The 27,793-nt window shown below is 41.8% G+C and overlaps 2 protein-coding genes across 4 annotated transcripts in view; one reads left to right on the plus strand and one right to left on the minus strand.

Annotated features, from left to right (window-relative positions):
- PEX11A (peroxisomal biogenesis factor 11 alpha) lies at nucleotides 4,895–11,740 on the minus strand. The gene is made up of 3 exons (XM_005694973.3): nucleotides 11,552–11,740; nucleotides 9,285–9,400; nucleotides 4,895–7,307 (listed from the first exon to the last, which is right to left on the minus strand). The coding sequence occupies exons 1-3, from the start codon at nucleotides 11,605–11,607 to the stop codon at nucleotides 6,736–6,738; spliced, it is 744 nt and encodes a 247-aa protein (XP_005695030.1). The 5' UTR covers nucleotides 11,608–11,740; the 3' UTR covers nucleotides 4,895–6,735.
- WDR93 (WD repeat domain 93) overlaps nucleotides 11,786–27,793 on the plus strand; it is a 49,308-nt gene continuing 33,300 nt past the window's right edge. For 2 of the 3 annotated variants that reach the window (XM_005694975.2, XM_013972988.2), the window contains exons 1-4: nucleotides 11,786–11,823; nucleotides 21,280–21,649; nucleotides 22,920–23,112; nucleotides 25,340–25,404. In XM_005694975.2, the coding sequence (XP_005695032.1) occupies nucleotides 21,332–21,649; nucleotides 22,920–23,112; nucleotides 25,340–25,404 (576 nt within the window). In that variant the 5' untranslated portion in view covers nucleotides 11,786–11,823; nucleotides 21,280–21,331. The remainder of the gene's footprint in view (nucleotides 11,824–21,279; nucleotides 21,650–22,919; nucleotides 23,113–25,339; nucleotides 25,405–27,793) is intronic. The other variant, XM_018066460.1, reaches the window with a different exon arrangement.

Consider the following 27,793-nt stretch of genomic DNA (forward strand, 5'->3'; position numbering starts at 1 on the left):
GGACTGATTTCCTTTAGGATGGACTGGCTGGATCTCCTTGCAGTCCAAGGGACTCTCAAGAGTCTTCTCCAACACCACAGTTCAAAAGCATCAATTCTTCGGCACTCAGCTTTCTTTACAGTTCAACTTTCATATCCATATATAACTACTGGGAAAACCATACCTTTGACTAGATGGATCTTTGTTGGCAAAGTAATGTCTCTGCTTTTTAATATGCTGTCTAGGTTGGTCATAACTTTTCTTCCAAGGAGCAAGTGTCTTTTAATTTCATGGCTGCAGTCACCATCTGTAGTGATTTTGGAGCCCCCCCAAAATATAGTCTCTTACTGTTTACACATCTATTTGCCATGAAGTTGATGGGACCAGATGTCATGACCTTTTTCTGAATGCTGAGTTTTAAGCCAACTTTTTCAGTCTCATCTTTCACTTTCATCAAGAGCCTCTTTAGTTCTTCTTTGCTTTCTGCCATAAGGGTGGTGTCATCTGCATATCTGAGATTATTGATATTTCTCCTGGCAATCTTGATTTCAGCTTGTGCTTCTTCCAGCCCAGGTTTCTCATGATGTACTCTGCATATAAGTTAAATAAGCAAGGTGACAATATACAGCCTTGACATACTCCTTTCCCTATCTGGAACCAGTCTGTTGTTCCATGTCCAGTTCTAACTGTTGCTTCTTGACCTGCATACAGATTTCTCAGGAGGCAGATCAGGTGGTCTGGTATTCCCATCTCTTGAAGAATTTTCCACAGTTTGTTGTGATCCACACAGTCAAAGGCTTTGGCATAGTCAATGAGGCAGATGTTTTTCTGCAACTCTCTTCCTTTTTCAATGTTCCAGTGGGTGTTGGCAATTTGATCTCTGGTTCCTCTGCCTTTTCTAAATCCAGCTTGACCATCTGGAAGTTCATGGTTCACGTAATGTTGAAGCCTGGCTTGGAGAATTTTGAGCATTTTCTATGACAAGGGAGGCAAGAATATACAGTGAAGAAAAGATAGTCTCTTCAATAAATGGTACTGCAAAAACTCACTTGTACAAAATGAAAACCACTTGTACCACATGTACAAAAATGAAATCGGAACATTCACTAACACCATACACAAAAACAAAATAGATTAAAGACCTAAATGGAAGGCTAGGTACTATAAACCTCTTAAGAGGAAAATATATGCAGAACATTCTCTGATATAAGTCAAAGCAAGATCTCTTTCAATCCACTGCTTAGAAAAATGAAAATAAATAAAAATTTAAAAATGGGACCTAAGCTCAAAAGCTTTTGCACAGCAAAGCAAACCCTAAACAAAACGAAATGACAACTCTCAGAATGGGAGAAAATATTTGTAAATGAAGCAACCAACAAGGGATTAATCTCCAAAATACACAAATAGCTTATGCAGCTCAATATCAAAAACAAACAAATAACCCAATCAAAAAATGGGTGGAAGACCTAAATAGACATTTCTCTAAAGAAGACATAGAAATGGCCAACAAATGTCTGAAAAGATTCTCAACATTGCTAATTATCAGAGAAATGCAAATCAAAACTACAATGAGATATCACCTCACATCAGTTAGAATGGCCATCATTAAACGGGCTATAAACGATAAATGCTGGAGAGACTGTGGAGAAAAGGGAACCCTCTTGTACTGTCAATGGGAAAGTAAACTGGTATAATCATTATGGAGAACAGTATGGAGGTTCCTTAAAAAACTAAAAATAGAACTACCATATGACCCAGCAGCCCCATTCCTAAGCATATATCTAGAGAAAACCATAATTCTAAAGGATTCACACACCCTGTTCACTGAAGGACTATTTACAGTAGCCAGGACACAAAAGCAAGGTAAAAGTACATTGAGAGAGGAATGGATAAAAAAGATGTTGTACATATATATATAATGGGATATTAGACAGCCATAAAAAGAAATGACATTTGTAGAGATGTGGGTGGACCTAGAGGCTAACATACAAAGTAGAGTTATGTCAGAAAGAGAGAAACATTGTATAATATCATTTATATATGGAATCTAGAAAAATAGTAGAGATGAACTTGTCAGCAAAGCAAAAATATTTATAGAGTCACAAATGTAGAGAAGAAACTTATGGTTATCAAAGGGGGAGGGGGGTAAAATGAGTTGGGAGATTGGGACTGACATATATTTATACTTGATACAATTCATAAAATAAGTAAATAATGAGAGCCTACAGTTTAGCACAGGGAACTCAGTGCTCTGTGGTGATCTAAACAGAAAGAAAATCTAAAAATGAGTGGATATATGTATAACTGATTCACTTTGCTGTACAGCAAGAAACAAATAAAGCATTGCAAAGCAACTACATTCCAATAAAAATTACTAAAAAATTTTAAATATGTGATACATTTAATACTTATTGATCCAACCTGGGCTTTGAAAATATAAGACAGCAATAGAGAGAAAGGGAAGTACCTGAAGAAGTGGCCTCTGCCTTCACCTCACTTCAATGTTTAGGTCAAATTATCTATGTGTCAAGAGAGCAACCTGGGCCAAAGGGCAGTGTTAAGACTTTGAAGTCATGGCTTTGGGCCAGAGGGAGTACAGGGCTCTGTGCCTGAAAGCTCTGTTGACAAAGCTGGCTCTTTGGCCGTGTCAGCTGGGCATCCAGAATGTGGGTGAGAAGTGGTGAAAAGGGTCTAACAGAGTCCCATGGGAAGAGTCCACTTTCCAGCAGCAGCTTGAAGGACATAGTTATTTCCTTTTATTCCCCGTCCCTATATGCCCCGCCCCCAACTCTGTCCAACTACCCCATGAGCACAGGGACCTTGGTCATCCTGTATACAAATGGATCCCAGATCTAAGCACAGCACTCAAACATTTGTTGTTGAATAAACAAATTCTAGGGAACAATGTTCAGCTGTGAATGTGCTAGTCTATATATCTAAGAAATGTCTTCAGACAAATATTATATGGTATCACTTAGTGGTATAGAACCTGCCTGCTAATGCAGGAGACATAAACGATGTGGGTTCAATCCCTGGGTTGAGAAGATCCACTGGAGGGCACGGCAACCCACTCCAGTATTCTTGCCCGAAGAATCCCTTGGACAGAGGAGCCTGGCAGGCTATAGTCCATAGTCACAAAGTCGGACATGATTGAAGTGACTTAGCATGCATGCACATATGGAATCTAAAAAATAATACAAATGAATTTATATACAAAAGAGAAACAGACTCACAGACATAGAAATCAAACTTATTGTTAGCAAAGGGGAACAGGGGTAGGGATAAATTAGAAGTATCGGATTAACAAACTACTTCAATCGCACCCCACTCTAGTACTCTTGCCTGGAAAATCCCATGGATGGAGGAGCCTGGTGAGCTGCAGTCCACGGGGTCACTGAGGGTCGGACGCCACTGAGCGACTTTTACTTTGACTTTTCACTTTTGTGCATTGGAGAAGGAAATGGCAACCCACTCCAGTGTTCTTGCCTGGAGAATCCCAGGGACAGGGGAGCCTGGTGGGCTGCCGCCTAGGGGGTCACACAGAGTTGGACACGACTGAAGTGACTTAGCAGCAGCAGCATACATAAAACATAAAAATAAGGATTTTTTGTATAGCACAGGGAACTATATTCAATATCTTATAATAACCTATAATGGAAAATAATCTAAAAAATACATGTGTATCACTGATTCACTTTGCTGTACGCCTGAAACTAACAATATTGTAAACCAGCTATACTTCAATTTTTTTTAAAAGAAAAAACAGAAATACAGTTATTTAGAATACTTACCATTTGAGGTGAGGGTATGGGGTAAAGGAGCAAATAGGTGAGAGAGATTAACAAACTTCTTACAGTTATAAAATAAATGTGTCACAGGTATGGAATGTACAATGTGGAAAATTTAATCAATAAATATATAATACCTTTGCCTGGTGACAGAGAACTAGATTTATTGTGGTGATCATTTTGAAATGTGTAGAAATATCATATTACTATGTTCTGCACCAGGAAATAACAGTGCTGTAGGTCACTTTTACTTCAAAACCAAACTTGTAGAAAAAGAAAACAGATTTGTGGTTATCAGAGGCAGGAGATGGAGAGAGAGGTAACTGGAGGAAGGCAGTCAAAAAGTACAAACTTCCAGTTTATAAGACAAGTAAGTACTAGGGATGTATGCACAACATGATAAATATAATTAACACTGTTGTATGTTATTTATGGAAGTTCTTTAGTGAGTAAACCTTAAGGGTTCTAAATGTAAGGAAAAATTTTTTATTTCTTCAATTTTGTATCTATATGAGATGATGGATATTTACTAAACTTACTGCAGTGATCATTTCATGATGTATGTGAGTCAAATCATTATGCTGTACATCTTATAAGTACTGTGTCAATTATATCTCAGTAAAACTGAAAGAGAAAAAAATATCTTTGGTTTTTAGAATCCTTCCTGAATGAATATTGAGGACTGAAGGTGGGGATGGTTAGTTAGAAAGGAGAAAAGTGCACAGGGAAGGAGGTACCATTAAGGTTTTCACAAATTCTAGAAGAGGTGGCTTTTCCCAAGCTCCCCAGCACCCATTCTAACTTGCAGAGGACAAAACTACCAAGATGGTCACACTGTTAAAATGCCATTAGAGTCAAGCTTTTCCAGGCAGAGGCAAAACACCACTGATAGGGATAATATATGGGACCCTCAGCAGTCTGGACAAGATTGTCTTAGAGGTCTCTTTCAACCAGGATGTTCTATACTTAAATCTTTCTTCATCCTTCTCCTGCACTTGGACCTTCCAGCCAAGAGCTTATTTTACCAGAACTCACTCTATCGACTGTGTAGACTGCTTATCTTAGGACCACCTTACTTTAACTCTTGTCCATTCCCAGAACACATTCACAGATACATGAGTAAATTTTGTCTACAGATTTATTAGACATAATTTATCACAGTAGAAGATATGGACAAAGTAATTATAGTTAATATTTTTTATTTGCCGCAATCTAGCAGCTTTCATTTCTCTTAAAATTCTCAAAATGTTCTTTGTCAAATCCTGTATCTTGATTGGTTACTCAAAAAATAGACAGCCAAGTACCTGAATCTATTTTTTAAGAATCTCAATTACGTTTATGGTAAATTTACTGAGTGTACATGTCTCATTGCTGTTCAGATAAATGTGATGGCTTTACTGGTAAGGCTGACACTGGCCTCTTATCTGATGCTACCCTATTTCTCTACCTCACTTGCCTCAAATTAAGAGGATCTTCAATCACAAGAAAGAACTCAACACCCTGCTTGAGCAAGTGGCATCCACTCAGTATTCTGGTGTCTTCCTCACTCATAGCTCACTGCCCTTTTCCACTTTTCCCAACCACTCCACAAATATGAAGTCTGACTTATAGAATGTTATGATCCTTCTACTTTATAGTATTCATGAAGTTTCTTAACTTCATAAATTTCAATGAAAATTAATCTATAAATGCCCATACTGTTATACCGCTTTAAATAAAACAATCCAGTTGTTGGATCTAGATATCTGTAGAACAGAATATAAACCACTAGCCAACAAATGTTCTTAAAAAAAAAAAAAGGCTTTTTGTACGGGATTCTGGAGAGTCTCACACTTCTACCCAATCAGGAAGACAGTGACACATGGAAAGAGCACTGGATTGAGAGTCAGAGAAACAAGGTCTGGCCTCTGTTTTGTTTTGTTTTGTTTTGTTTTAAATTTGGCTGTGCTAGGTCTTAGTTGTGGCATGTAGGATCTTTAATTGCAGCATGTGGGATCTAGTTCCCTGGCCAGGAATTGAACCCTGGACCCCATACATTGGGAGCACAGAGTCCCAGCCAGTGGACCACTAGGGAAGTCCCTGTCCTCAGTTTTAACCTCAGTCTCCTCATCTGTCACAAGCTGACCCACAGGTACCAACCGTAACTTTCCACATTATTTTTACTTCATGTCCTTTCTATCTGCTTTTTATTTGTTTTTCCTTGCTGCATTACCTAAAGACACAATTTATACCATGAAGACACCTGATGCATTTCTGATTTTACTCCTGGACAAAGGACAGGAGTGCAGTGATGTGAAAGGTAAGTTAAGAGGCTAGCTCTGCTCCTTCCTGGCACTGACAGCTATGGAGGAAGCAGGGTAAGTGACCAGATCAGGGGTCTCTACTAGGTCTGAGAGAGGGCTGTGCATCAGACCTACTGGAGTTGTGCAAAAGCAGCCAGGCACAAGGACTCAGTCATGTCCAGCTCTGTGCGACCCCGTGGACTGGAGCCCACCAGGCTCCTCTGTCCAGGGGATTCTCCAGGCAAGAATCCTGGAGTGGATTACCATGCCCTTCTCCAGGGATCTTCGCTACCCAGGGGTCGAACGAACCCAGGTCTCCCGAATTGCAGTCGTTACATATTAGTGTCCACTTGTTAGTTTAGATCTTTCTAATTTTTCTTTTTCAATTTTTATTTACTTAGCAAACACTGAGCTCCTAATATGCACATAAGAGATGCTCAATAAATGTGAGATGAAGGAAAAATATACAGAAATTTAGAAGTCACTCCCACACTCTAGAAAACACATAAATCTTCAAGCTCTCCCCTTCACCATCTTTGGCCCCACCTCTGTTCATATCACAGTCACTAAATGTTCATGTGAATAAGTCCTCAAGCACAGTATGACACGGCTGTGCCTAGTGCAAATGTCCATTTCACTTACAGCTTGTCTTCAAAGCAGATACTTGTCTTCAGCCTGAAACCATGTCAATGGGTCTTCAGTTTCATCTGAGGATACGCCACAGTGATGATGCCTGCTACAGAGGACACGAGGCCTCCGAGGCCTATGATGCCAGGATTGGACTTATAGATCCCCAACTGGTCCAAGGGGTTCAGGATGTCACAGAAGTTCTTCACTGTGTCCAGAAACAAGGGAGGATGCCTCTTCAGAGAGTGGAATAAGAGAAGAAGAAGGGACTGGAGCCACTCTGTCTCCTCGTCAGCCACACTGTACCTGAGGGTATCCTGGGACGCTGACTTCTCCCTCTTTGCCCTGTCGTGTGCAACCTGTTTCATCTGCAGGGAGACTTCATACAGATCCCTGACCAGGCTCAGCAGAAGAGAATAGTAGTAATAGCGGGCAGCCCACCTTCGCCATTTCTCTTTGTTAACACCAGAGGCAAGCCCTGTACTCCTCACGAAGAGGACGGTGTCGCAGATGAAATACATCACACGGTTCAAGCTGGCTAATGTTAGGCATACGCGGGGCACCAGGTCAGTGGCACGAATGCTCTGCTGTGTCGCCTGGAGAGCATGCACCACATTGCCTAGTCTGAACCCTGTAAGAAGAACCCACAAGAATTCATGGTTATTTAATTAGATGTAACAGGATTTTACAGGCAGAAGCCCTGTATCAGGGTGAGAGGTCAGCACTGCTTTTTTTAACAACTGACTGTCATCTGTGGCTCAGTCTTTGCTCAGGAAAGGAAAAGCACTTTACAGTAGATTAAGGACACCTAAGATGATCCTGGAAGGCAAAAAAAAAACAGCAACCCTTTAAACTTATTGCCTCCATTTGAATGACAACATTAACAAATGACAACATACTTTAGGCCAGGTCAATCATAAGTGTGGGTTGTTACAATTTGCATATTACCAGCTATACTTCTTTAGAAGGAAGGTACTGCAGTAACATGAACTCTGGAATACAACTTTCTTTTGGAGAGTCTGATGCCTTACGCTTATTTACTTTCCAGTTAAAAGACTGCTTTTTAAAAAAACTCTTTCTTTGGTGGCTCAGCAGTAAAGAATCCACCTGCCAGTGCAGGAGACGCAGGTTCAACCCCTGGGTTGGGAAGATCCCCTGGAGAAGGAAATGGCAACCTATGCCAGTATTCTTGCCTGGGAAATCCCATGGACAGAGGAGCCTTGAGGGCTACAGTCCACGAGGTTACAAACAGTTGGACACAACTTAGCGACTTAACAAAACATCATCCTGCTCTGGTCCAAAGACCTTATGGCTCCCTACTGTCAAAAAGCCAAAGTAGAGATAACAGGATTTAGCGGGTAGCACAACTAATAATACTGTCATATGTGACGCCTAGTTCAACTAAATCAACCATTGCCAGGGCATTTCCTTTATCAGAGCACATAACTTGATCAGTGATGCACCAATCAATAAATATTTGTATATATTACAATCTGAAACATTATGGAGGATACAAAAGAAGTATTTTCCATACATGAATATACCTTAGACCCAGTAAATTCTCAGAAGTAGCTACTCTCAGGAAACATTGATCTCAGAAAAATGTTTGGTATTGTTTTATAAAAAATAACACAAAATATGTAATGAATAATCCAGGTTTCCAGTTCTAGCTGTTGCACTAAGTAGCTTAGTGACCTTGGGTAAGTCCTCTCTAAACTTCAAAGACCAATAATTTTTAAAGGACCTTTGAGCCCCAACATTCTGAAGAGGGAGAACTTCTAATCTTGGCTTTCCAATCCACCCAGAAGAGCTCCTTCCCATCCCTCTGCGTGACAAAGTAAGTCTTCTGCTCATCAAACTAGTTTCCTTGTTGATCTTCCAACACAGTGGTTTGCTCAGAGCAGTTCTGAGCCTCCACTATAGGAAACTACCCTTCAAGAATGCTCTCCTAATCCTTCTCTCTCTTGCCACACCTCAAGTTCCCCCTCCTCAAAACAGCTTTCTTTTTCTCAACCAATATATTTGGTACTAAATCTTATATCATTAGACCATGTGATTTTAGTTCTTTCATAAAGCTCAGAACTATACCTACATGAAGCAGATACTCAAAATGAATTAAATGAGTACAACACTGACTGCTTTTTGCGTTTTACATGAAAACAGCCCCACAAATGACTTAAGAAAAAGTATCCATCCATTTCCTCTAGCAATCCCTCAAGAAAAAGGAAAAGGGAAGGGGGTCAAGGATATAACTACTGTATTCTCTCAGGGCTCCCAGGAGCCAGAAGTTCATGTCAGAGATTGCCAGAATATTTTGTGATTCTAAGAACTAAAGGTGAACTAACATATTGTATGTTCCACTGGTTATGATGAAGCAGAAAGACAAGATGTCGCACCAAATGTGAACATAGGAGAGTATTTGTGAACCGTTTGCAGCAAAATATTCCATCTTTATGGCCTATCATTCCATGAGGGCAGCCTTACCAGTGATCTTCATCAATCAGCTTGACTGACTAGAAATTCATGACCTAGGAAGTATTTTTGTGAATTACAAGGTCTGAGGATTCTAAACCAGGAGCCACTGTCCCTCAAGGGACAGGGTACTTACATTTACGGCCAGTGCTCACACTAGATTCCAGTTTCTTGAGCTTCATTACAACCTTCTCATTGTCAGCTTTAGGCTCTAACAAATATCTAAGCAACATGCATGTGTACTGAGTGGCTCTGAAATGGAAAAGAAAAATGAGGAGAATGATTTACAAGCCAAATAAAATGTGATTCATGAAGTAAGGGAAAGAGAAACACGTCTTGCTGAAAACAAAGTTTCCAAGACAATTTCTCATGCAGCAGCTCTTACAAGAGCAAAATTCTGCAACATTCATTTCACAGGGCCAAAGGGTAGAACATGTGATGAAAATGCAACACAAAGGTAATGAAATAGAAATCTGCAAAAATAGAGTGAACAGTTCCTCATAACGCCTGTTGCTGGCACAGACAAATCCACCCAGTCAAAAGAGTAAACTGCAGAAAAGTCTACCTCATGTTAAGTCTGCAAAGATCCATATTCTTTATTTTCTCCAGTATAAATTTCTAAAAGATTTTCAGATTTCTAAAAGGAAATTTTTACCAACTACTTAATGTGACAGGTCACACACACAAATCAGAATCAATGAAAAGTCCACCACTGGCACACTGTTTAGCTTTTTATAAAAGAAGCAAATACAGACCAACACATAAATAAGTATAGATTTGTCTTTCAAACTAATTAGCATTTTATATAAAATATAGACTCCTGTTTAATAATACTAAATATTCAATAAAGTGATCACTGTTGTGAGTACAAACAGCAATGCCTTACTGACAGAAACATAACAAATGAAAAAAAAGAAACAACAAATTAAAAATTCTATATCATATAACCAAACATCTAAATGCATTTGGCATTCTAGTAAATAAAGTAGATAGATGCCTGTTTCCTACTGTAACTGCATCTGAATCCCCTTATGCTATAAATATTATTCTCAATAAAAATGGTGAATGTGTTACTATGCCTGAAGTAATAAGAAAACAATCTCTCTTTCTCTTGTAAGTATGTTTCCTGGCTAAAGGGCTCAAGCTGGTCAGGTCAATGAATCCCTTTTTCTCAGATGTGGCCTAATAATAGGAATGTGTCCAAACACAAGACATTATTTTCTGAATGCCAGTGTATTCACAAAAGCTGTAGATCACCAAAGGGATTAGGAAATGAATACTAGAAATCTCAGACCTTGAGATAAGTACATGCTGAGTACATATAATAAGTATATACTAAGCAATTATTTATTAACCAACCTCATTGATAAAATTTGCAGGGTATATTCTAAGCACACTGGAACTGGAGGCTTCTGTTTTAATGAAGTTTGTATATAATGCGACCATTTTGAAAATCTACCAAATTAGTTAGAAAGATAGTATGGCTTGATAGTTAAAAGAACTGGGTCCTGAAGTCAACTGTGTGGTTTTAAATCTCTCAGTTCAGTCACTTAGTCCCTATTAAACTCCCTCTGCTTCAGTTTCCCCATTTCTGTGAAATGGGAATGATTTCAAGAATTTAACCTAATAGGGTTGTGTTGACAGTTAAGTGGGTTAATAGTTGTAACACTGAGAAAACATCTGGCATTAAGCCCGGTTCCAAAAGTTTCATAATTGTTGGGGTGGTTACTATTCATCTGTATGTATCAGCACTGCACACTCAGAAGAAGAAAAAACTGTTAAATAAAACTGCAATTGTGACTAATTTCTTTTTATTAAGCACGACTCAACCAAATCCCTAAAAGAAACGTTAGGAGCTAGTATTAAAGCCACAATCTCGTTAATATTTTCAGCAGCACGGCGTGTACCTCAGAAGGGTGGTCAGTTCTTTCTGAGGCTCTCCACACTGCATTTTACGGTTCACAAAACTTTTTCACAGGCGGTATCTCGCTGAGATACGGATGACAAACACAATTCCTCCCCATAAGTATTTCATGGAGCTTTTCAAGACACTACCAAGTGCTCATATGTCAACCTCGAGTTTGAAATAATTCCTTGGAGGAATATTGAGCGGAGAAAACCCACTCTTCCTGGGGTGAGGAGAGAGGGTTCGTCGGCTGGTTTACCGCAGCCGGCGGCCTGGAGGTGCGGGACCGGACGGGAAGGGAGGTGTGTTCGGCCCAACCTCATTGAAGTTAGGGTGAGGAGGAGCTCCTGGGCCACGCTCCCGCCGGGAGCCGGCAGCGGCTTTCCCGGTTTCGTCCACTGGGCTACTACCGCCCTCTCCGGGTGTGGAGAACTGGGAACCTTCGACCCGGGTGAGGGGACCGGGGAAGGGGTAGAGGCCGCGGGCACCTAACTCACCTGAAGAGTCGGTCCCGGCCCTGGGTCTGGTTGGTGAAGCGGATGAAGGCGTCCATGGCACCCAGCCCAAGGACACGCGTCGCACCGGGCTCTGTCACTAGTCCTCAGGGGCGGCCGACAGTCCCCCGCGGGAGCCTCGGTGTCTCCACCCTCGAGGGACCGAGTCTCCCCGCCCCCACGGGGGCGTGTACACCTTCCAAAGAGGGCTTAGTGGACGTCCGGTTGGGACCGGAAGTTGTGGTTACTACGCCGACGCCACGCTGCTGGTCCAGGTGAGAGAAGTATCGGCTTCTGATCCGGGTTCCGCGGCTCCTCACATGTCCCAGGACTCCCCTTTATCTCTAGGATCTCTGAGCGGGGGATCTGAGGGGACCTGTCTCCTCAACCTCAGGCGTCCCTAGGACGCCCTGCGCCTCCCCGCAGATCCTGGGTACCCAGGGACCTCCACAGAGGAGTCCTGAAAGGAGGTTTCCCTGAACTTTTTGCTTGGGGACTGAGGTGCCCAGTCATTTCCCAGCTCTGTACTTCTGTTTTCCCTTGAGCAACACCAGTTCCAGATCTGGGGAAGGAAATGGTTAGAGCAGAGATAAGCCAATTCATGGGGTGTATTTTAGCATGAGAGCTAGGTAGAATGAGAGAATTTTTTGTTAGGATTATTGAATGAACACGAAAAGAAGATTGCTCCTCGAGGGAATTCTGAAGGGTTAATATGAAGGAAGTGGGGGCTAAAAGAGATTACAATAAAACTACACCACTGAACTTTCCTTTTTGAGGCTTGAAGACATGAATCCCTACTCTTCCATAAACAGTAATTTTATAGAATTCTCCAGTATTCTTGGACTTCCCTTGTGGCTCAACTGGTTAAGAATCTGCCTGCAATGCAGGAGACCTGGGTTCAATCCCTGGGTTGGGAAGATCCCCTGGAGAAGGGAATGGCTACCCATGGGGTCACAAAGAGTTGGACACGACTGAGTGACTTACTACTCACTTATTGTCACAAAGTAAGGGCGTCAATTTTTTTAAACTTTATTCCCATGGTCAGGTCTGCCCCTCACATTTGTAGGCCCTGGATGAAAGTACAAATAGAGACCCACAAACCATATGCTTAAATATTTAAATTTTAAATCAAGGTAACAATTGTTGTATGAGATATGTTCTTTTCTCCTACCTTGACAATGTACCATCATAATGATCTAGAAGACCAGTTTCACGTTCGGGATTCTTGGACTCCTTGGAATACCTGGAAACCCAGCTGGAATATGGCCCTGTGGAGAAAGCTGGTCTCTAGTTCTTTCCCAGTTGTAACAGAGCAGGATGAGCACAGCCCTTCAGTTCAGTTCGGTTTAGTCGCTCAGTTGTGTCCAAAGCTCTGTGACACCGTGGACTGCAGCACACCAGGCTTCCCTGTCTATCACCAACTCCTGGAGCTTGTTCAATCTCATGTCCATCAAGTCAGTGATCCCATCCAACCATCTCATTCTCTGTCATCCCTTTCTCCTCCGGCCTTCAATCTTTCCCAGCATCAGGGTCTTTTCCAATGAGTCAGCTCTTCACATCAAGTCGCCAAAATATTAGAGTTTCAGCTTCAGCATCAGTCCTTCCAGTGAATATTCAGGACTGATTTCCTTTAGGATGGACTGGTTGGATCTCCTTGTCATCCAAGGGACTCTCAGGAGTCTTCTCCAACACCACAGTTCAAAAGCATCAATTCTTCGGGGGCTCCTCTTTCTTTATGGTCCAGCTGTCACATCCATACATGATTACTGGAAAAACCATAGCTTTGACTAGATGGACTTTTGTTGGCAAAATAATATCCCTGCTTTTTAATATGCTGTCTAGGTTGGTCATAGCTTTTCTTCCAAGGAGCTGCAGTCCTTAATTTCATGGCTGCAGTCACCATCCTCAGTGATTTTGGAGACCAAGAAAATAAAGTTTCTCAGTGTTTCTATTGTTTCTTCATCTATTTCCCATGAAGTGATGGGACCAGATGCCATGATCTTCATTTTTTGAATGTTGAGTTTTAAGCCAGCTTTTTCACACTCCCCTTCACTTTCATCAAGAGGCTCTTTAGTTCCTCTGTGCTTTCTGCCATAAAGGTGGTGTCATCTGCGTATCTGAGGTTATTAATATTTCTCCCAGCAATCTTGATTCCAACTTGTGCTTCATCCAGCCAGGCATTTCACATGATGTACTCTGCTGCTGCTAAGTCACTTCAGTTGTGTTGGACTCTGTGCGACCCCATAGGCGGCAGCCCACCAGGCTCCCCCATCCCTGGGATTCTCCAGTCAAGAACACTGGAGTGGGTTGCCATTTCCTTCTCCGATGCATGAAAGTAAAAAGTGAAAGTGAAGTCGCTCAGTCATGTCTGACCCTCAGCGACCCCATGGACTGCAGCCTTCCAGGCTCCTCTGTCCATGGGATTTTCCAGGCAAGAGTACTGGAGTAGGGTGACATTGCCTTCTCCGATGTATTCTGCATAAAAGTTAAATAAGCAGGGTAACAATATACAGCCTTGAGGCACTAATTTCCCAATTGCTATGCCTCATTTACTGTGTACTGTTATTAGGCAACAGGTCTTGCTCAGCCATTGGTCGGTGCCTCAAGTGGGCCTTGACCACAAGCAACCAACTGTCAGTGAGCCACAGTTAGTGGTCCTGCCCAGCTATTGGTCAGCACCGCAGTGGGCCCTGCCCACTGGTAACTGTCAAGAGGGACCATTGGAGAAGAGATTGAGTCAGGGGTTGGTGGTGTGGTGGTCATCAGGTGGAGAATGAGGTAAGAGGCAGATTCAGGCTTTCTCTTGGAGGCCCCCCAGCTTACCGCCTTGTGCTAGTGGGTGAGCTGGAAGGTCCAGGGAACAGATTGGGAACTACGTCCTGAGGGCTCCAGAGCCCTCCCTAAGGCCTTCCACTAGCCTTGGCCCAAGGAGGAGCAGTGAACCTCTCCCCCATCCCTGTCTCTGTGACCCTCTAGCAGTGGCCATCTGTCTGGGTCACAGTCTGTGAGACCTGGTCTCCCCATCTGGGCAGCCTGAGGAGCCTGAGAGCTAGTTGGGTTGGATGCCTGGCTTTCTCAGGGATGACAGCTGGGCAGGATGTGAGAGCCTGGACCTGAAGCAACTAAACTGTACCACCCACTGTGCTAAGCTGCCTATGGCAATAGATTTAATGAGGGATACAAGAAAAGAGCAAAGTACAGCGCAGCGATATGTTAGGTGATAGAGATGAGGATAGAGTGCTGCTAAACACAGATTTGTATAGTTTGTTTTGTTATACCTACAATTCTGTCTTTTCCACAGTATCATAAATTGGATCATTCAGTATGTAGCCTTTTTTTTTTTTAGGCCACACTGTGCCTAAATCAGGGATTGAACCCATGCCCCTACCTTGGAAGTGCAGAGTGTTAACCTCTGGACCAAGAAAGTCCAGTATGTAGCTTTTCTATTTGATTTCTTTCACTTGGCATAATGCATTTGAGTTTCACCCATGTTATGTATATCAGTAGTTTGTACATTTTTAATCACTGAGTAGTATTCCATTGTATGGATGTACTATAGTTTATTGTCTCTTTATCCACTGAAGTACATTTGTGTTGTTTCCAGTTTGAGGCAGTTATAAATAGAGCAGCTATAAATATTTAAGTACAGATTTTCATATGAAACGTTTTAATTTTTCTTGCATACATATGTAGAAATGGCATTGCTGAATCCTATTAGTGTGTTTTCAACTTTGTAAGAAACTGCCAAGCTGTTGTCCAAAGTGACTCTACTATTTCGTGTTCCCACTGATGTGAATGGGATGTGAATGTGTAGTTTGTCTGTTTACCTGTTGGTAAACATTTAGGTGGCTTTCAGTTTGGGGCTCCTGGAAGTAAAACTGTAATGAATGTTCATTTACAAGTCTATGTATGGACATATGATTTCAGTTCCCTTATATCACACCTAGGAGTAGAATGACTGGATATTGTGGTAGATGTAAATTCAACTTTTTAAGAAAATGCTAAACTGTTTCCTAAACTGTAGTGTTTTACTTTCCCAGCAGCAACTGGAAGAGTTCCAGTTTTCCTCATCTTCAACAACATGTGTTATGGTCTAACTTTCTAACTTCAGGCATTCTAATACACGGGTAGTACTGTCTCACTGTAATTATAATTTGCATTTCCCTAATGATTAACCATGAAGAACATCTTTAGTATGCCTGTTTGCCATCTGTATATCTTCTTTTGTTAAGTGTCAATGCAAATCTTTTGCCCATTTGAAAAAATTGTATCATTTTCTTATTATTGAGTTTTAAGAATTCTCAAAATATTTTGAATACAAACATTTTGCCTACAAATATTTTCTCCTAGTCTTTAGGCTACCTTTTATTTTCTTAAATGTTTTTTGAGACGCATAAGTTTGTTTTTGAAAGGTATAAATTATCAGTTTGTTCTTATGGAGTGTGCGCTTTAATGTCATATCCAAGAAATCTTTGTCTAACTGAAGATTTCATAGGTTTTTCCCTATGTTTTCTTCTAGAAGTTTTATGGTTAGTTTTACATTTAGGCCTATGGTCTACTTTGAATTCTTTCCTGGGAAATCCAATGGACAGAGGAACCTGGCAGGCTATAGTCCTTGGAGTTGCAAAAGAGTTGGACATGACTTAGTGACTAAACAACTACTTTGAATTAATTTTTGTATATAGTGCAAGGTATTGATCAGAGTTCTTTTTTCCCCATATAGATATTTAACCAATGCAACATTATTTATTGAAAGGATTGTGCTTTCTTCACTGAATTATCTTTGTCAAAAATAAACTGTCCATATATGTGTGAATCTAATTCTGTCTTCTGTATTTAGTTTCATTGATATATTTGTCTTTTTTTTTTTTTCTGTACCTCTCCATCTCCCTGACCTATTTTACGTATCTCTCCATCCCCTACTGCTTCTGGCAGCCACCTGTTTGTTTTCTGTATCTGTGGCTGTTTTGTTTTGTTTGTTCACTTGTATTTTTTTAAGTATTTTTAATTTAATTTATTTGGCTGCACCAGGTCTTAGTTGCAGAGTGTGAACTCGTAGTTGTGGCATCTGGGCTCTAGTTCCCTGACCAGGGATCAAACCCAGGCACCCTGCATTGGGAGCATGGAGTCTTAGCCCCTGGACCACCAGGGAAGTCTGTATTGTTTTTTAGATTCCACATACAAGTGAAATCATATGGTACTTGTCTTTCTTGTCTAACTTATTTCACTTAGCATAGTTCACTCTAGGTCTAGTGTTAGTCGCTCAGTCGTGCCCAACTCTTTGTGACCCCATGGACTACAACCCACCAGGCTCCTCTGTCCATGGGATTTTCCAGGCAAGGATACTGGATGGGTTGCCATTTCCTTCTCCAGGGTATCTTTCCGACCCAGGGATTGAACCCGAGTCTCCTGCACTGCAGACAGATTCTTTACCGACTGAGCTACCAGAGAAGCCCCTAGGTCTATCCATGTTGTTTCAAATGCAAGATTTTATTCTTTTTTATGGCTGAGTAATATTCCATTGTCTATATCACATCTTCTTTTTCCATTCATCTATCGATAGGATGCTTAGGTTGCTTCCATATTTTGGCTATTGTGAATTACGCTGCAATGAACCTGGGGATACACATATCTTTTCAAAATAGTTTTTTTGTTTGTTTGTTTTCTTTGGAAAAATGCCCCAAAGTGGAATTTCTGGATCTTTGGGATTGGACTGAAAACTGACCTTTTCCAGTCCTGTGGCCACTGTTGAGTTTTCAAAATTTGCAGACATATTGAGTGCAGCACTTTAACAGCACCATCTTTCAGGATTTGAAATAGCTCAGCTAGAATTGCATCACCTCTACTAGCTTTGTTCCTAGTAATGCTTCCTAAGACCCACTTGACTTCACACTCCAGGATGTCTGGCTCTGAGTGAGTGACCTCACCATCCTGGTTATCCAGGTCATTAAGACCTTTTTTGTATAGTTCTGCAGTCTGTGGTGTTGCAGAGTCAGACACGACTTAGCAACTGAACAACAACAATGGTAATTCTACTTTTATTTTTTTGAGGAACTTCCATACTATTTTCTATAATGACTTCACTAATTTATATTCCTACCAGCAGTGTATGAGGGTTCCCTTTTCTGCACATCCTCACCAACACTTGTTATTTGTTGTCTTTTAAAGTGCCAATATCACACTGCCTTGATTACTGTGGCTTTTTAAGTCTTGAAGTAGGTACTGTTAATTTTCTAATTCTTTCTTTTTCTAAGTAATTTTGGCTATTCTAGGTACTTTGCATTTCCATATGAAGTGTAACATCAACTTCTTAATTTCTAAAAAATAATGCCAATAGGGATTATCATAGGGAGTATTTTAATTTTTTATAAATCAATTTGGGGGAGAGTCGATACCCTAAAAACATTGTCTTCCAGCCCATGAATAAGATCTCTCTCTCCATTTATTTAGGTCTCTCAGTGATATTTTATGGGCTTCCCTGGTGGCTCAGACAGTTAAGAATCTGCCTGCAATGCAGGAGACCTGGGTTCGATCCCTGGGTCAGGAAAATCCCCTAGAGAAGAGAATGGCTACCCACTCCAGTATTCTTGCCTGGAGAACTCCATAAATATAGGAGCCGGGCTGGCCACAGTCCATGGGGTCGCAAAGAGTCAGACATGACTGAGAGACTAACACACACACACTCAGTGGTATTTTGTAGCTGTCAGGGCACAGGTCTTGTACATCTTTTGTCAGATTTAACCCTAAGTATTTCATATTTTTATACTATTATGAATAGCATTTTTAATTTTAATTTTTGATTGTTTGTTGCCATTATACAGAAATAGAGTAGATTTTTGTATATTGAACTTTTATTCTGCAACCTTGCTAACTTTAGCTCTAGTAAAATTTTTTTTTAAAGATGCCATTAGGTTTTCTCTATAGATAATCATATTGTCTTGGAATAGCTCTGCAGAGCTCTTTCTAATCTGAATGAAAGAGTCCCACTATCCCCAAAATTCCTTCAAGCTCTTCTTTTTAAAATAACATCACCGCCCCCCCACCTATAACTCCTGACCACTACTGTTCTGTTCCCCATTATTCGTTTTGATTTTCAAGAATGCCTTATAGATGGAGTCACCCATAAGTTTTTAGACTGGTTTCTTTCATTCAGCATAATGCCTTTGAGGTTCATCCATGTTTTTGTGTTTATCAGTAGTTTTTTGATTTTTATTACTGAGTAGTATCCTGTAATGTGGATATACCACAGTCATGTTTTAATTGGATCGTAGACATTGTGAATTTTACTCCATTGGATGCTGATTATTTTTGTAACTGAGCAAGGGCTCATGTGTCCATGACACAGAAAGCCAAATTCTGACAGCAAGTGTTTACAGCAAAGTAAGGGTCCCTCACTTCGTGGGAAATAGATGGGGAAACAGTGGAAACAGTGTCAGACTTTATTTTGGGGGGCTCCAAAATCACTGCAGATGCTGACTGCAGCCATGAAATTAAAAGACGCTTACTCCTTGGAAGAAAAGTTATGTCCAACCTAGATACCATATTAAAAAGCAGAGACATTACTTTGCCAACAAAGATCCGTCTAGTCAAGGCTATGGCTTTTCCAGTGGTCATGTATGGATGTGAGAGTTGGACTGTGAAGAAGGCTGAGCGCTGAAGAATTGATGCTTTTGAACTGTGGTGTTGGAGAAGACTCTTGAGAGTCCCTTGGACTGCAAGGAGATCCAACCAGTCCATTCTGAAGGAGATCAGCCCGGGGATTTCTTTGGAAGGAATGATGCTAAAGCTGAAACTCCAGTACTTTGGCCACCTCATGCGAAGAGCTGACTCATTGGAAAAGACTCTGATGCTGGGAGGGATTGGGGGCAGGAGGAGAAGGGGACGACAGAGGATGAGATGGCTGGATGGCATCACCGACTTGATGGACATGAGTCTGAGTGAACTCCCGGAGTTGGTGATGGACAGGGAGGCCTGGCGTGCTGCAATTCCTGGGGTCGCAAAGAGTCGGACACGACTGAGCGACTGAACTGAACTGAACTGAAGGATTTATTGCAGGGCACCAAGCAAGGGAGTGGGAAATGAGTCTTGGATACACTCCTTCTTGGTTTTTGGGTTAGGGGTATTTTAACGTGGAAAAACAAAGAAATTGGGATTATCATTGTCTTGTGACATTTCTGTGACATGTCTTAGTTATAGTTTTGGGAGCTCTGGATGACCCAGTGCATGAGTCTCTGGCCAGGTAGTCCATGGCTCGGGGATCTAAGAGCTTAATCTTGCCCTGGAGAAACAACCTGAGTTTGTATGTTAATTATGATGTCTATAACAGCAATCTTAGTACATCTATGATGTTATCGGCAACTGCAATCTTAGTCATCTGATTCTGGTTGACTAGTGTACAGGATTGAGGTCAGAGGGGAGAAGAAATGGAGTGAAGTCAAAGGAGAGAGGCAAAGGAGTAAAGTTTCAGGTAGAGAAATTAATCACAAACTCAGTAAGGGAACTTAGTTTTATCTGGGCTTGGTTTCATATTTGTATTCCTATAAATATTTGTTGTGATGTGTAGTCAAGCTATTTCATTAAGTTTGATCTTCTGACTTCTAATATTCATTGGGCAATACCAGAACAGTATTTGAATAGGATTAATTTTTCCCACTACTTGGCTAGAGTCTCCTGAGTACTCTACCCGGTATTTGTGAATAATGAGGTTTTCTGTTCTTGCTGGTGGAAACAGGCATTATTCCTGGCCCTGTGTGAGCTCAGTTTAGTGTTTCCACTGCTAATTTCAGATGATTCTTTCCTTTCAGACTCAGACCCAGATAGTCTCTTCTCACTTTGCACGGAAACATCACAAATGTACTCTCACAAGTGAGAAAAGATGATGGTACCAGGGCCTTCATAAGGCTTCCAGGGCCCCAAGGCACTCCAACAGTGCAAGACCCTACTCCACTACCTATTAAACATCTTAAAACGTACCCCGTGTTCCACATTAAATGCCTTTTATTAACTGTAACATTTGAAAACCTTTTTATAATTGTACAGTTTTGAGTTTTATAAAATACGGATTGCTTGTTCTTTTCTTATAGACTTAGATATTATGGACACACAGTGGAGTTGATATGCTGTCAATGTTTTCATAAATATTTATTTTGATTTTGTGGGATTTTCTTTTTCAGTCCATTTGTTTTCAGGTCTCACATATTTCGGTAAGCCCTTGAAAAATCTCATAGGCTCTGGGCACTGTGCCTACAAAGCTGGATGGCAGCAGGGGGAATAGGGAGGAAGGAGTAAACTGGACAGCAAGGAATGGAAGTGTTTGAGCTGTACCTGACTGGAGGTGAGAGGAAGATAAGCAGAGAATCATGGCCCCCTACCCAGCTGGCTTCAGCACAGCCATTTGCAGAGATGGAAGAGCCAGGAGAAGGCATAAGTTGCAGAGAAAGGGTGTATTCAATTTGGGGCAGAAAGCCACTCTCTTATCAGGAGGTGAAGAAAGGCAGCAAGAAGTCAAATTCCTTTCCTTTCATCATAGCACATGTCATCTTGGGGTGGCCTGAAAGATATGAATAGTCAAAGCCTGTCTCTGCTGATATCCTTATTAAAATGAAGAGCATATCTTAGTGATGTGGTAATGAGGAAGGTGCCAGGCTCTAGAATAAATAGTGCCCATAAGTGAATACGCTAAGGAGGATGCTGTGCTGTCTTCTGATAACTTCCCCCTTTTATCTCTTAAGTACCTCGGCTTACTTCTTTGACCAGCTTTTCAGAATTTCATAGACATTTCCAATGCTATCTTCTGTGATGGCAAGTCCCAAAGGAAGTCGAAGTCAGAAGATGAAGCTTCCCATCTTTACCCGAAAGGGGACACTGGAGGTGCCGTCCCCGACAGAGAAGGACTGGTCTAAGGACGATGAAGATGATTGGGTCTTCAAGGATCCAGATCAAGAGCGAGATTCCCTACCCCAGCCATATCGAATGATCAACAAGATGGTGAACTCACTGTTTGACCGTTCGTGGGAAATTATTGAGGCAAGGGATACCTCAAGCAAAGCTGAGCTCCACCGGATCCAGCCCACCATCTACCATCCACTTAGAGAAATTAAGGTATGGAGCAGCTGCCAAGGTGACCTTGTTTCTCAACTGAGTGGTGGTTTGAACATTTATTTTATTAATTATTTATTTATTTGGCTGTGCTGGGTCTCCATTGCACCATGTGGGATCTTCATTTTGTCATGCGGGTTCTTTTGTTATAGCACAGGGGCTCACTAACTGGGGCATGTGGGCTCTCTCGCTGACCAGGGATTGAACCCGTGTCCCCTGCATTTCAAGGCAGAGCCCCAGCCACTGGACCACCAGGGAAGTCCCCTCAACTGAGTGTTAAGGTAATAAATGAAAACACCTGATCCAGGGGAGGAATTCCTGCCAGGAATCTTCATTGACCTGTAGGACAGGCACATGTTGGAACGATTACAGGCATGCTGATGTTGATTGAAACGGATCTAGTCGTTGCCTGGGTAAATGGGTGTTCTGGTTAACTGAAGATTATGCACATCTACCTTTTACATCGTATTGTTATTTGAAAATCTTTCGGAGTGTATCAATCACTGTCTTGCTTGGTAGTTGAGAATCTTCCCAGGTGTCAGCTACAACTCTTTCCACAGTGTTCTAGAAGAACAGGGAATGGGGCCACTGGTCCACTTATCGCAGGGCTGTGGCCACACTTGGTGTTGTGAATGAGCATTTCTTCTCAACTTCCTTGCTTTCTCTTGCCCCTTTCCCCTAAATGTAGAATACTATGACTTTCTTGATATCTGGACAAGATATTTAGATGGGCACTGCACTTGGGTGTGGAGAAGGCAATGGCAACCCACTCCAGTGTTCTTGCCTGGAGAATCCCACGGGCCAAGGATCCTGGTAGGCTGCAGTCCATGGGGTCGCAAAGAGTCGGACACGACTGAGCGACTTCACTTTCACTCTTCACTTTCATGCATTGGAGAAGGACATGGCAACCCACTCCAGTGTTCTTGCCTGGAGAATCCCAGGGACGGAGGAGCCTGGTAGCCTGGTAGGCTGCTGTCTACGGGGTCGCACAGAGTCAGACACGACTGAAGCAACTTAGCAGCAGCAGCAGAAGCATTTTGGGGGGATAACTAGAAAGTACCTGCATCCCTTTTTGAAGAGTTAGCTCAGGACTAGTGGTCCAGTGGTTAAGGCTCCACACTCCCCTTGCAGGGGGCAGAGGTTCCATCCTGGCTGGAGAACTGAGAATCCTACAAGCTGCACAGCGCTGCCAAAAAAGAAAAGTTCACTTGTATTACTTGCAGATGGCAGTAAATGAAAACTGTTCCTTTTCTCTTTGTTTTGCTTTTTCCAGCTCAGCACAACGCCAAACTGCATGGATGTTTCCCAAGACTATGTGTTTATTGGAGGAAGCAAAGGATTCTCTATCTATAATCTGCATAATGCTAAACAATTATATGTTTGGGAGAAACTTAAGGTTGATGTCATTTCCATCTTGGCCACAGATTTGGGGAGTGAAATACTTATTGCTCCTGTGGATGAAACGGGTACATGTTCCTCTCTTTCCTTTTCAGCCTAATTTACAGGTACCTGTAGACTGTTGTTCAGTTTAATCTTCTTCTTTCCAGGCATGGGAGGGACCAGACATGGAGAGTTCTCCCTGGTCATGTAGTAGCAGCCAACATCTGCAGGGCAGTGTGGTGTGCCAGGCACTGTTCTAACATTTCACATATGTTGGTCCATTTCACCCTCACAATAGCCTAGGAGATAGGTATAGTTTATTATTCTTGTTTTTCAGAAGAGGTAACGCAGAAAGCCGGCTTCCTGGGTGACTCAGTGGTAAAGAATCTGCCTGCCAATGCAGGAGATGCGGGTTTGATCCCTGAGTTGGAAAGATCCCCTGGAGGAAGAAATGGCAACCCACTCCAGTATTCTTGCCTGGAGAATCCCATGGACAGAGGAGCCTGGCAGGCTACATTCCATGGGTTTGCAAAGAGTCAGACATGACTTAGCCACTAAATAACAACAGAGAAAGTGGCACAGGCAGGATTTGAACCAGGCAGTGTAGCCCCAGAGTCCACACCCTTTCCAGCACTCAGCAGTCCTGCTGCTCACATACACGAGGCTTGCTTTCCCCCCTCAGCCTGAGGATGAACCAGGCAGGGGAACCTTTGTGCAGAGAACTATGGACGGTGATCTGGAGGATACTCTTTCTGTAGGAGAATGACCTGATTCCATTGACGTTTTAGGAAGAGCACCCAGATAGGAGTTTGAAAAACCCAAATGGAAAGGTAGAGAGACCAGGAAGAGCTAGTGCATCCATTGAGAAGAGAAATTATGAAGGTCTGAACTAAGGCAGGAGCTGTTTAAATGAAAAGTGCACTGTGGTTCTGTAAGATGTTAACACTAGGGGAAGTGAGGTGAGGGGTATAAGGGAATGCTTTGTAGTATTTTTGCAGTTTTTCTATGTGTCTAAAATTAATTCAAAATAAAAAGCTTAAAATATGAAAAGGAAAATATAATGGAAAAACTTGGTGAGAGATGGAACATATGTGTGGAGTTGGGGAGTTGGGGGTGTAAAGGAAAATGACTCCTTTCTGCCTTTAGATAATGGGGTAGAAGATGATACCATTCCTTGAGAAGCAGTTATAGGAGAGTAAGGTTCCAGGGGACTATGAGTTGAAAGTTTCCATTTGCGCATGTACATGTTTGAGGCACCTGGAGTAGGAATGTTGATATTCAGGAGGAGTTTGGTCTGACGATAGGATTGCATTTATCACACTGCATTATGTCCAGTTAGTTTCACGTCTCTGTGATTCTGAATGTGATAAACGGGAGGGCGGAGACTGCCTTGGTTGTCCTTCGCACCTTTCCAGTCTTGGAGCAGATATCCCATGAATATTTATTGGGTTGAGTTAGACTTTCACCCACAGCGGGCCAGGTGCCTCTTCAAAGTCTGTATTATGGCAATAGAGGTAGATTATGAGTGTCTGGAAGGCACCTCAAGAAAGTGGCAAGAAATTTGTGCGTGATGATCATATACTAGAGCCCTTAGGTTAAATGGGAATTAGAATGACCGAATTACTTACTGAATCGACAAAATTAACTTCATGAGGAGCTTGCTGGGGTTTGAGAGATGAGGCACAGTGAAGAGGAAGAAACTATCCTTTCCCTCAGAGAATCCATGCAGTTGACAGAGGAATAATGAACACTCACAGGAAGTGAGGGCTTCTCTCATAGTTCAGTCAGTAAAGAATCCGCCTGCAATACAGGAGACCTGGGTTCGATTCCTGGGTCTGGAAGATTCCCTGGAGAAAGAAATGCAACTCACTCCAGTATTCTTGCCTGGGAAACCCCATCGACAGAGGAGCCTGGTGGGCTACAGTCCATGGGGTCACAAGAGTCAGACAGGACTTAGCGGCTAAACCACCACGGCCATAGGAAGTGATTGGATGACAATGTGATGTGCTAAAACGGGTGGACGGAAATCAGGGAGTGGATCGGTGTAGCCGAAGTGCTTACAAACAGATCCTAAAAGAAGACGGTAGGGCCAGTGTAGCTAGAGATGACCTAAGAACGGGAACAGCTTGAACATTTCAAGTGAGGGGTGAAAGAAGGCCAGGAAACCAAGATGACCACGGGCAGTGAAGGGGCTAGGGAGGAAGCCTAATAATGCACGAGCTTATGATGTTTCAGAAAGTCAAATATATAAAATTCCAATTTGTCTTCAGCTCACTTGTCTGTCTCTCAATCTTCCTTATTTTTCTGTTTCAGGTATCGTTCGACTGTTTTATTTTTATAAGGATGGTCTTTACCTCATCAAAGCCATCAATGAATCGGTAAGCTCCTGTTCTTTCATCGATAGCTGGGCCAAAAGCTGTAGCAAATCAAGTTTACTTTTAACATGGAGGCAATTACAGCTATCCTAGAGTAGAGAGAAGTAAAGACCTCCCTGGCCAGGGAGCCTCCTCCAGAATATCCAACTGAAAGACCCCTCACCATCAGAGAGTACATACTGAATGCCTTGGATTTATTTACCCTCTTGTCAAGAGAACAAAATTACTAAGGAACTGCAGTCCAAATTGAGCGCCAGATCGACATATCTAATACGACTTTGTTGTTGTTTAGTTGCTATGTCATGTCCAACTCTTTTGCGACCACATGGACCATAACCCACCAGGCTCCTCTGTCCATGAAGTTCTCCAGGCAAGGACACTGCAATGGATAGCCATTTCCTTCTCCAGACGATCTTCCCAACCCAGGCATCGAACCAATGTCTCCTGCATTGGCAGGCAGATTCTTTACCACTGAGCCACCAAGGAAGCCCTAATAACTACTTACAAGACCCTAATTTTTTCCAGGCTGCTTCACATCCTGTTCTCTTATCCATACTCTTCCCTCCACCTAGAAAGCTCTCCTTGTTTCTCTGCCTACTATGTGTGCCTCTTAAATTGCTCTCATTCCTCAAGACCAGCTCAGACATCCTCTTCTCTGAGACACTTTCCCAAGAGAAGTTGATCTTTCCCTCCTGTGTCACCACCATATAAGACAGAATTTCTATCACAGTGTTTCTCCACCCTACATACTTATTTGTTTATATGACTGTTTCTTCTCCTGGAGGTAAGTTCCTCGAGAGCACAGGACATGGACCCATATATTTCTTATTCCTAGTAACTTGTCTGTATACTGTAGGTTTTTGAAAGTGTTTTTTTAAAGTAACAAACCTAAAAAGGAGGAGGTATTACTAAGAGTATATTTTTAATTGCAGTTTATTTTATAAAAAATATTACTGATGAGCCCAAAGCAATTCAGTGTGTGTGTGGGATGCTGGAATGATGCTGGAATGCTGGGTAAACAAATTGAGGGAAGGAATGAAGCTCAACCCTATGTCACATCATATATAAAAATTAGAGATGAATTACAGACTTAACTTTAAAGGGCAAAGACATTATCCTTTTTAAAGAAAATACAGGAAATGGTTTTTGCAACCTTGGAGCAAGCCAAGATTTCTTAGGACATAAAAGGCACTAATTGTAAGAGAAAAAAACTGAAATGGGACTTCATCAAAGAAACTTCTCATGCCTCATGTGAGTGAATGAAAGTCTCTCAGTTGCATCTGACTCTTTGTGACCCCATGGACTATACAGTTCATGGAATTCTCCAGGCCAGAATACTAGAGTGGGTAGCTGTTCCCTTATCCAGGGGATCTTCCCAACCCAGGAATCAAACCCAGGTCTCCCGCATTGTGGGCAGATTCTTTACCAGCTGAGCTTCCAGGGAAGCCCAAGAATACTCGAATGGGTAGCCTATCCCTTCTCCAGTGGATCTTCCCAACCCAGGAATTGAACTGGGGTCTCTTGCATTGCAGGCGGATTTTTAACCAACCGAACTATCAGGAAGCTTTCAGGCCTCATGTGATATGCAAAAATTAACTCAAAATGAATCATTTGAGCTATATGAAAAATCAAAAACTATAAAACCTCTAGAAGAAAACATAGGAGCAAGTCTTTGTGAACTTTGTGAAGCAAAGGTTTTTTTTAACTACAATACCCAAACTGTATTTCATACAAGAAAAAAAATTGATAAATCAGACTTCATCAAAACTAAAACCTCTTGTTCTACAAAAGGCACTGTTAAAAGAATAAAAAGGCAAGTTATAGACTAGGAGCAAATAATTGCAAATCACATATCTGATAAAAGACTTGTATCTAGAAGATATAAAGAACTCTCAAAACTCAAAAATAAGAAAAACGGGCTCCCTGGTGGCTCAGTGGATAAGAATCTGCCTGCCAATGCAGGAGACACGGGTTCGATCCCTGGTCTGGGAAGATCCCATAAACCGTGGACCTGGCACCACAGCTACTTAAGCCCATGAGCCCTGAAGCCAGTGCTCTGCAACAAGAGAAGCCACTGCAATGAGAGGCCCAAGCACCTCAAATAAGAGCAGCCCCCACTCGCCGCAATTGGAGAAAAGTCCTCACAGCAACGAAGACCCAGCCCAGCCAAAAATAAATAAATAAACACAAATTAGAAGGGAAATCTTAAAAAAAAAAAATAAGAAAAACAACACAGGTTTTTAAAATGAGCAAATATCTTGAAGAAAAAAAAAAAAGTTCACCAAAGAATATATAGAAGATAAATAAGATGTTCACTACCATTAGTCATTAGAGAAAATGCAAATTAAAATAATGACCTATCACTGCATGTGTACTAGAATGCCTAACATTG

This window comes from Capra hircus, chromosome 21 (assembly GCF_001704415.2).
Source record: "Capra hircus breed San Clemente chromosome 21, ASM170441v1, whole genome shotgun sequence".
NCBI classification, from domain to species: Eukaryota; Metazoa; Chordata; class Mammalia; order Artiodactyla; family Bovidae; genus Capra; species Capra hircus.

Excerpts from the sequence above, each read along its gene's own strand:
- PEX11A (XM_005694973.3), bottom strand. The coding sequence starts at position 11,607 with ATGGACGCCTTCATCCGCTTCACCAACCAGACCCAGGGCCGGGACCGA. Across the intron at positions 9,401-11,551 it reads GGCCGGGACCGACTCTTCAG|AGCCACTCAGTACACATGCA; the intron begins GTGAGTTAGGTG and ends TTTCCATTTCAG. Across the intron at positions 7,308-9,284 it reads TGTGAGCACTGGCCGTAAAT|GGTTCAGACTAGGCAATGTG; the intron begins GTAAGTACCCTG and ends TTCTTCTTACAG.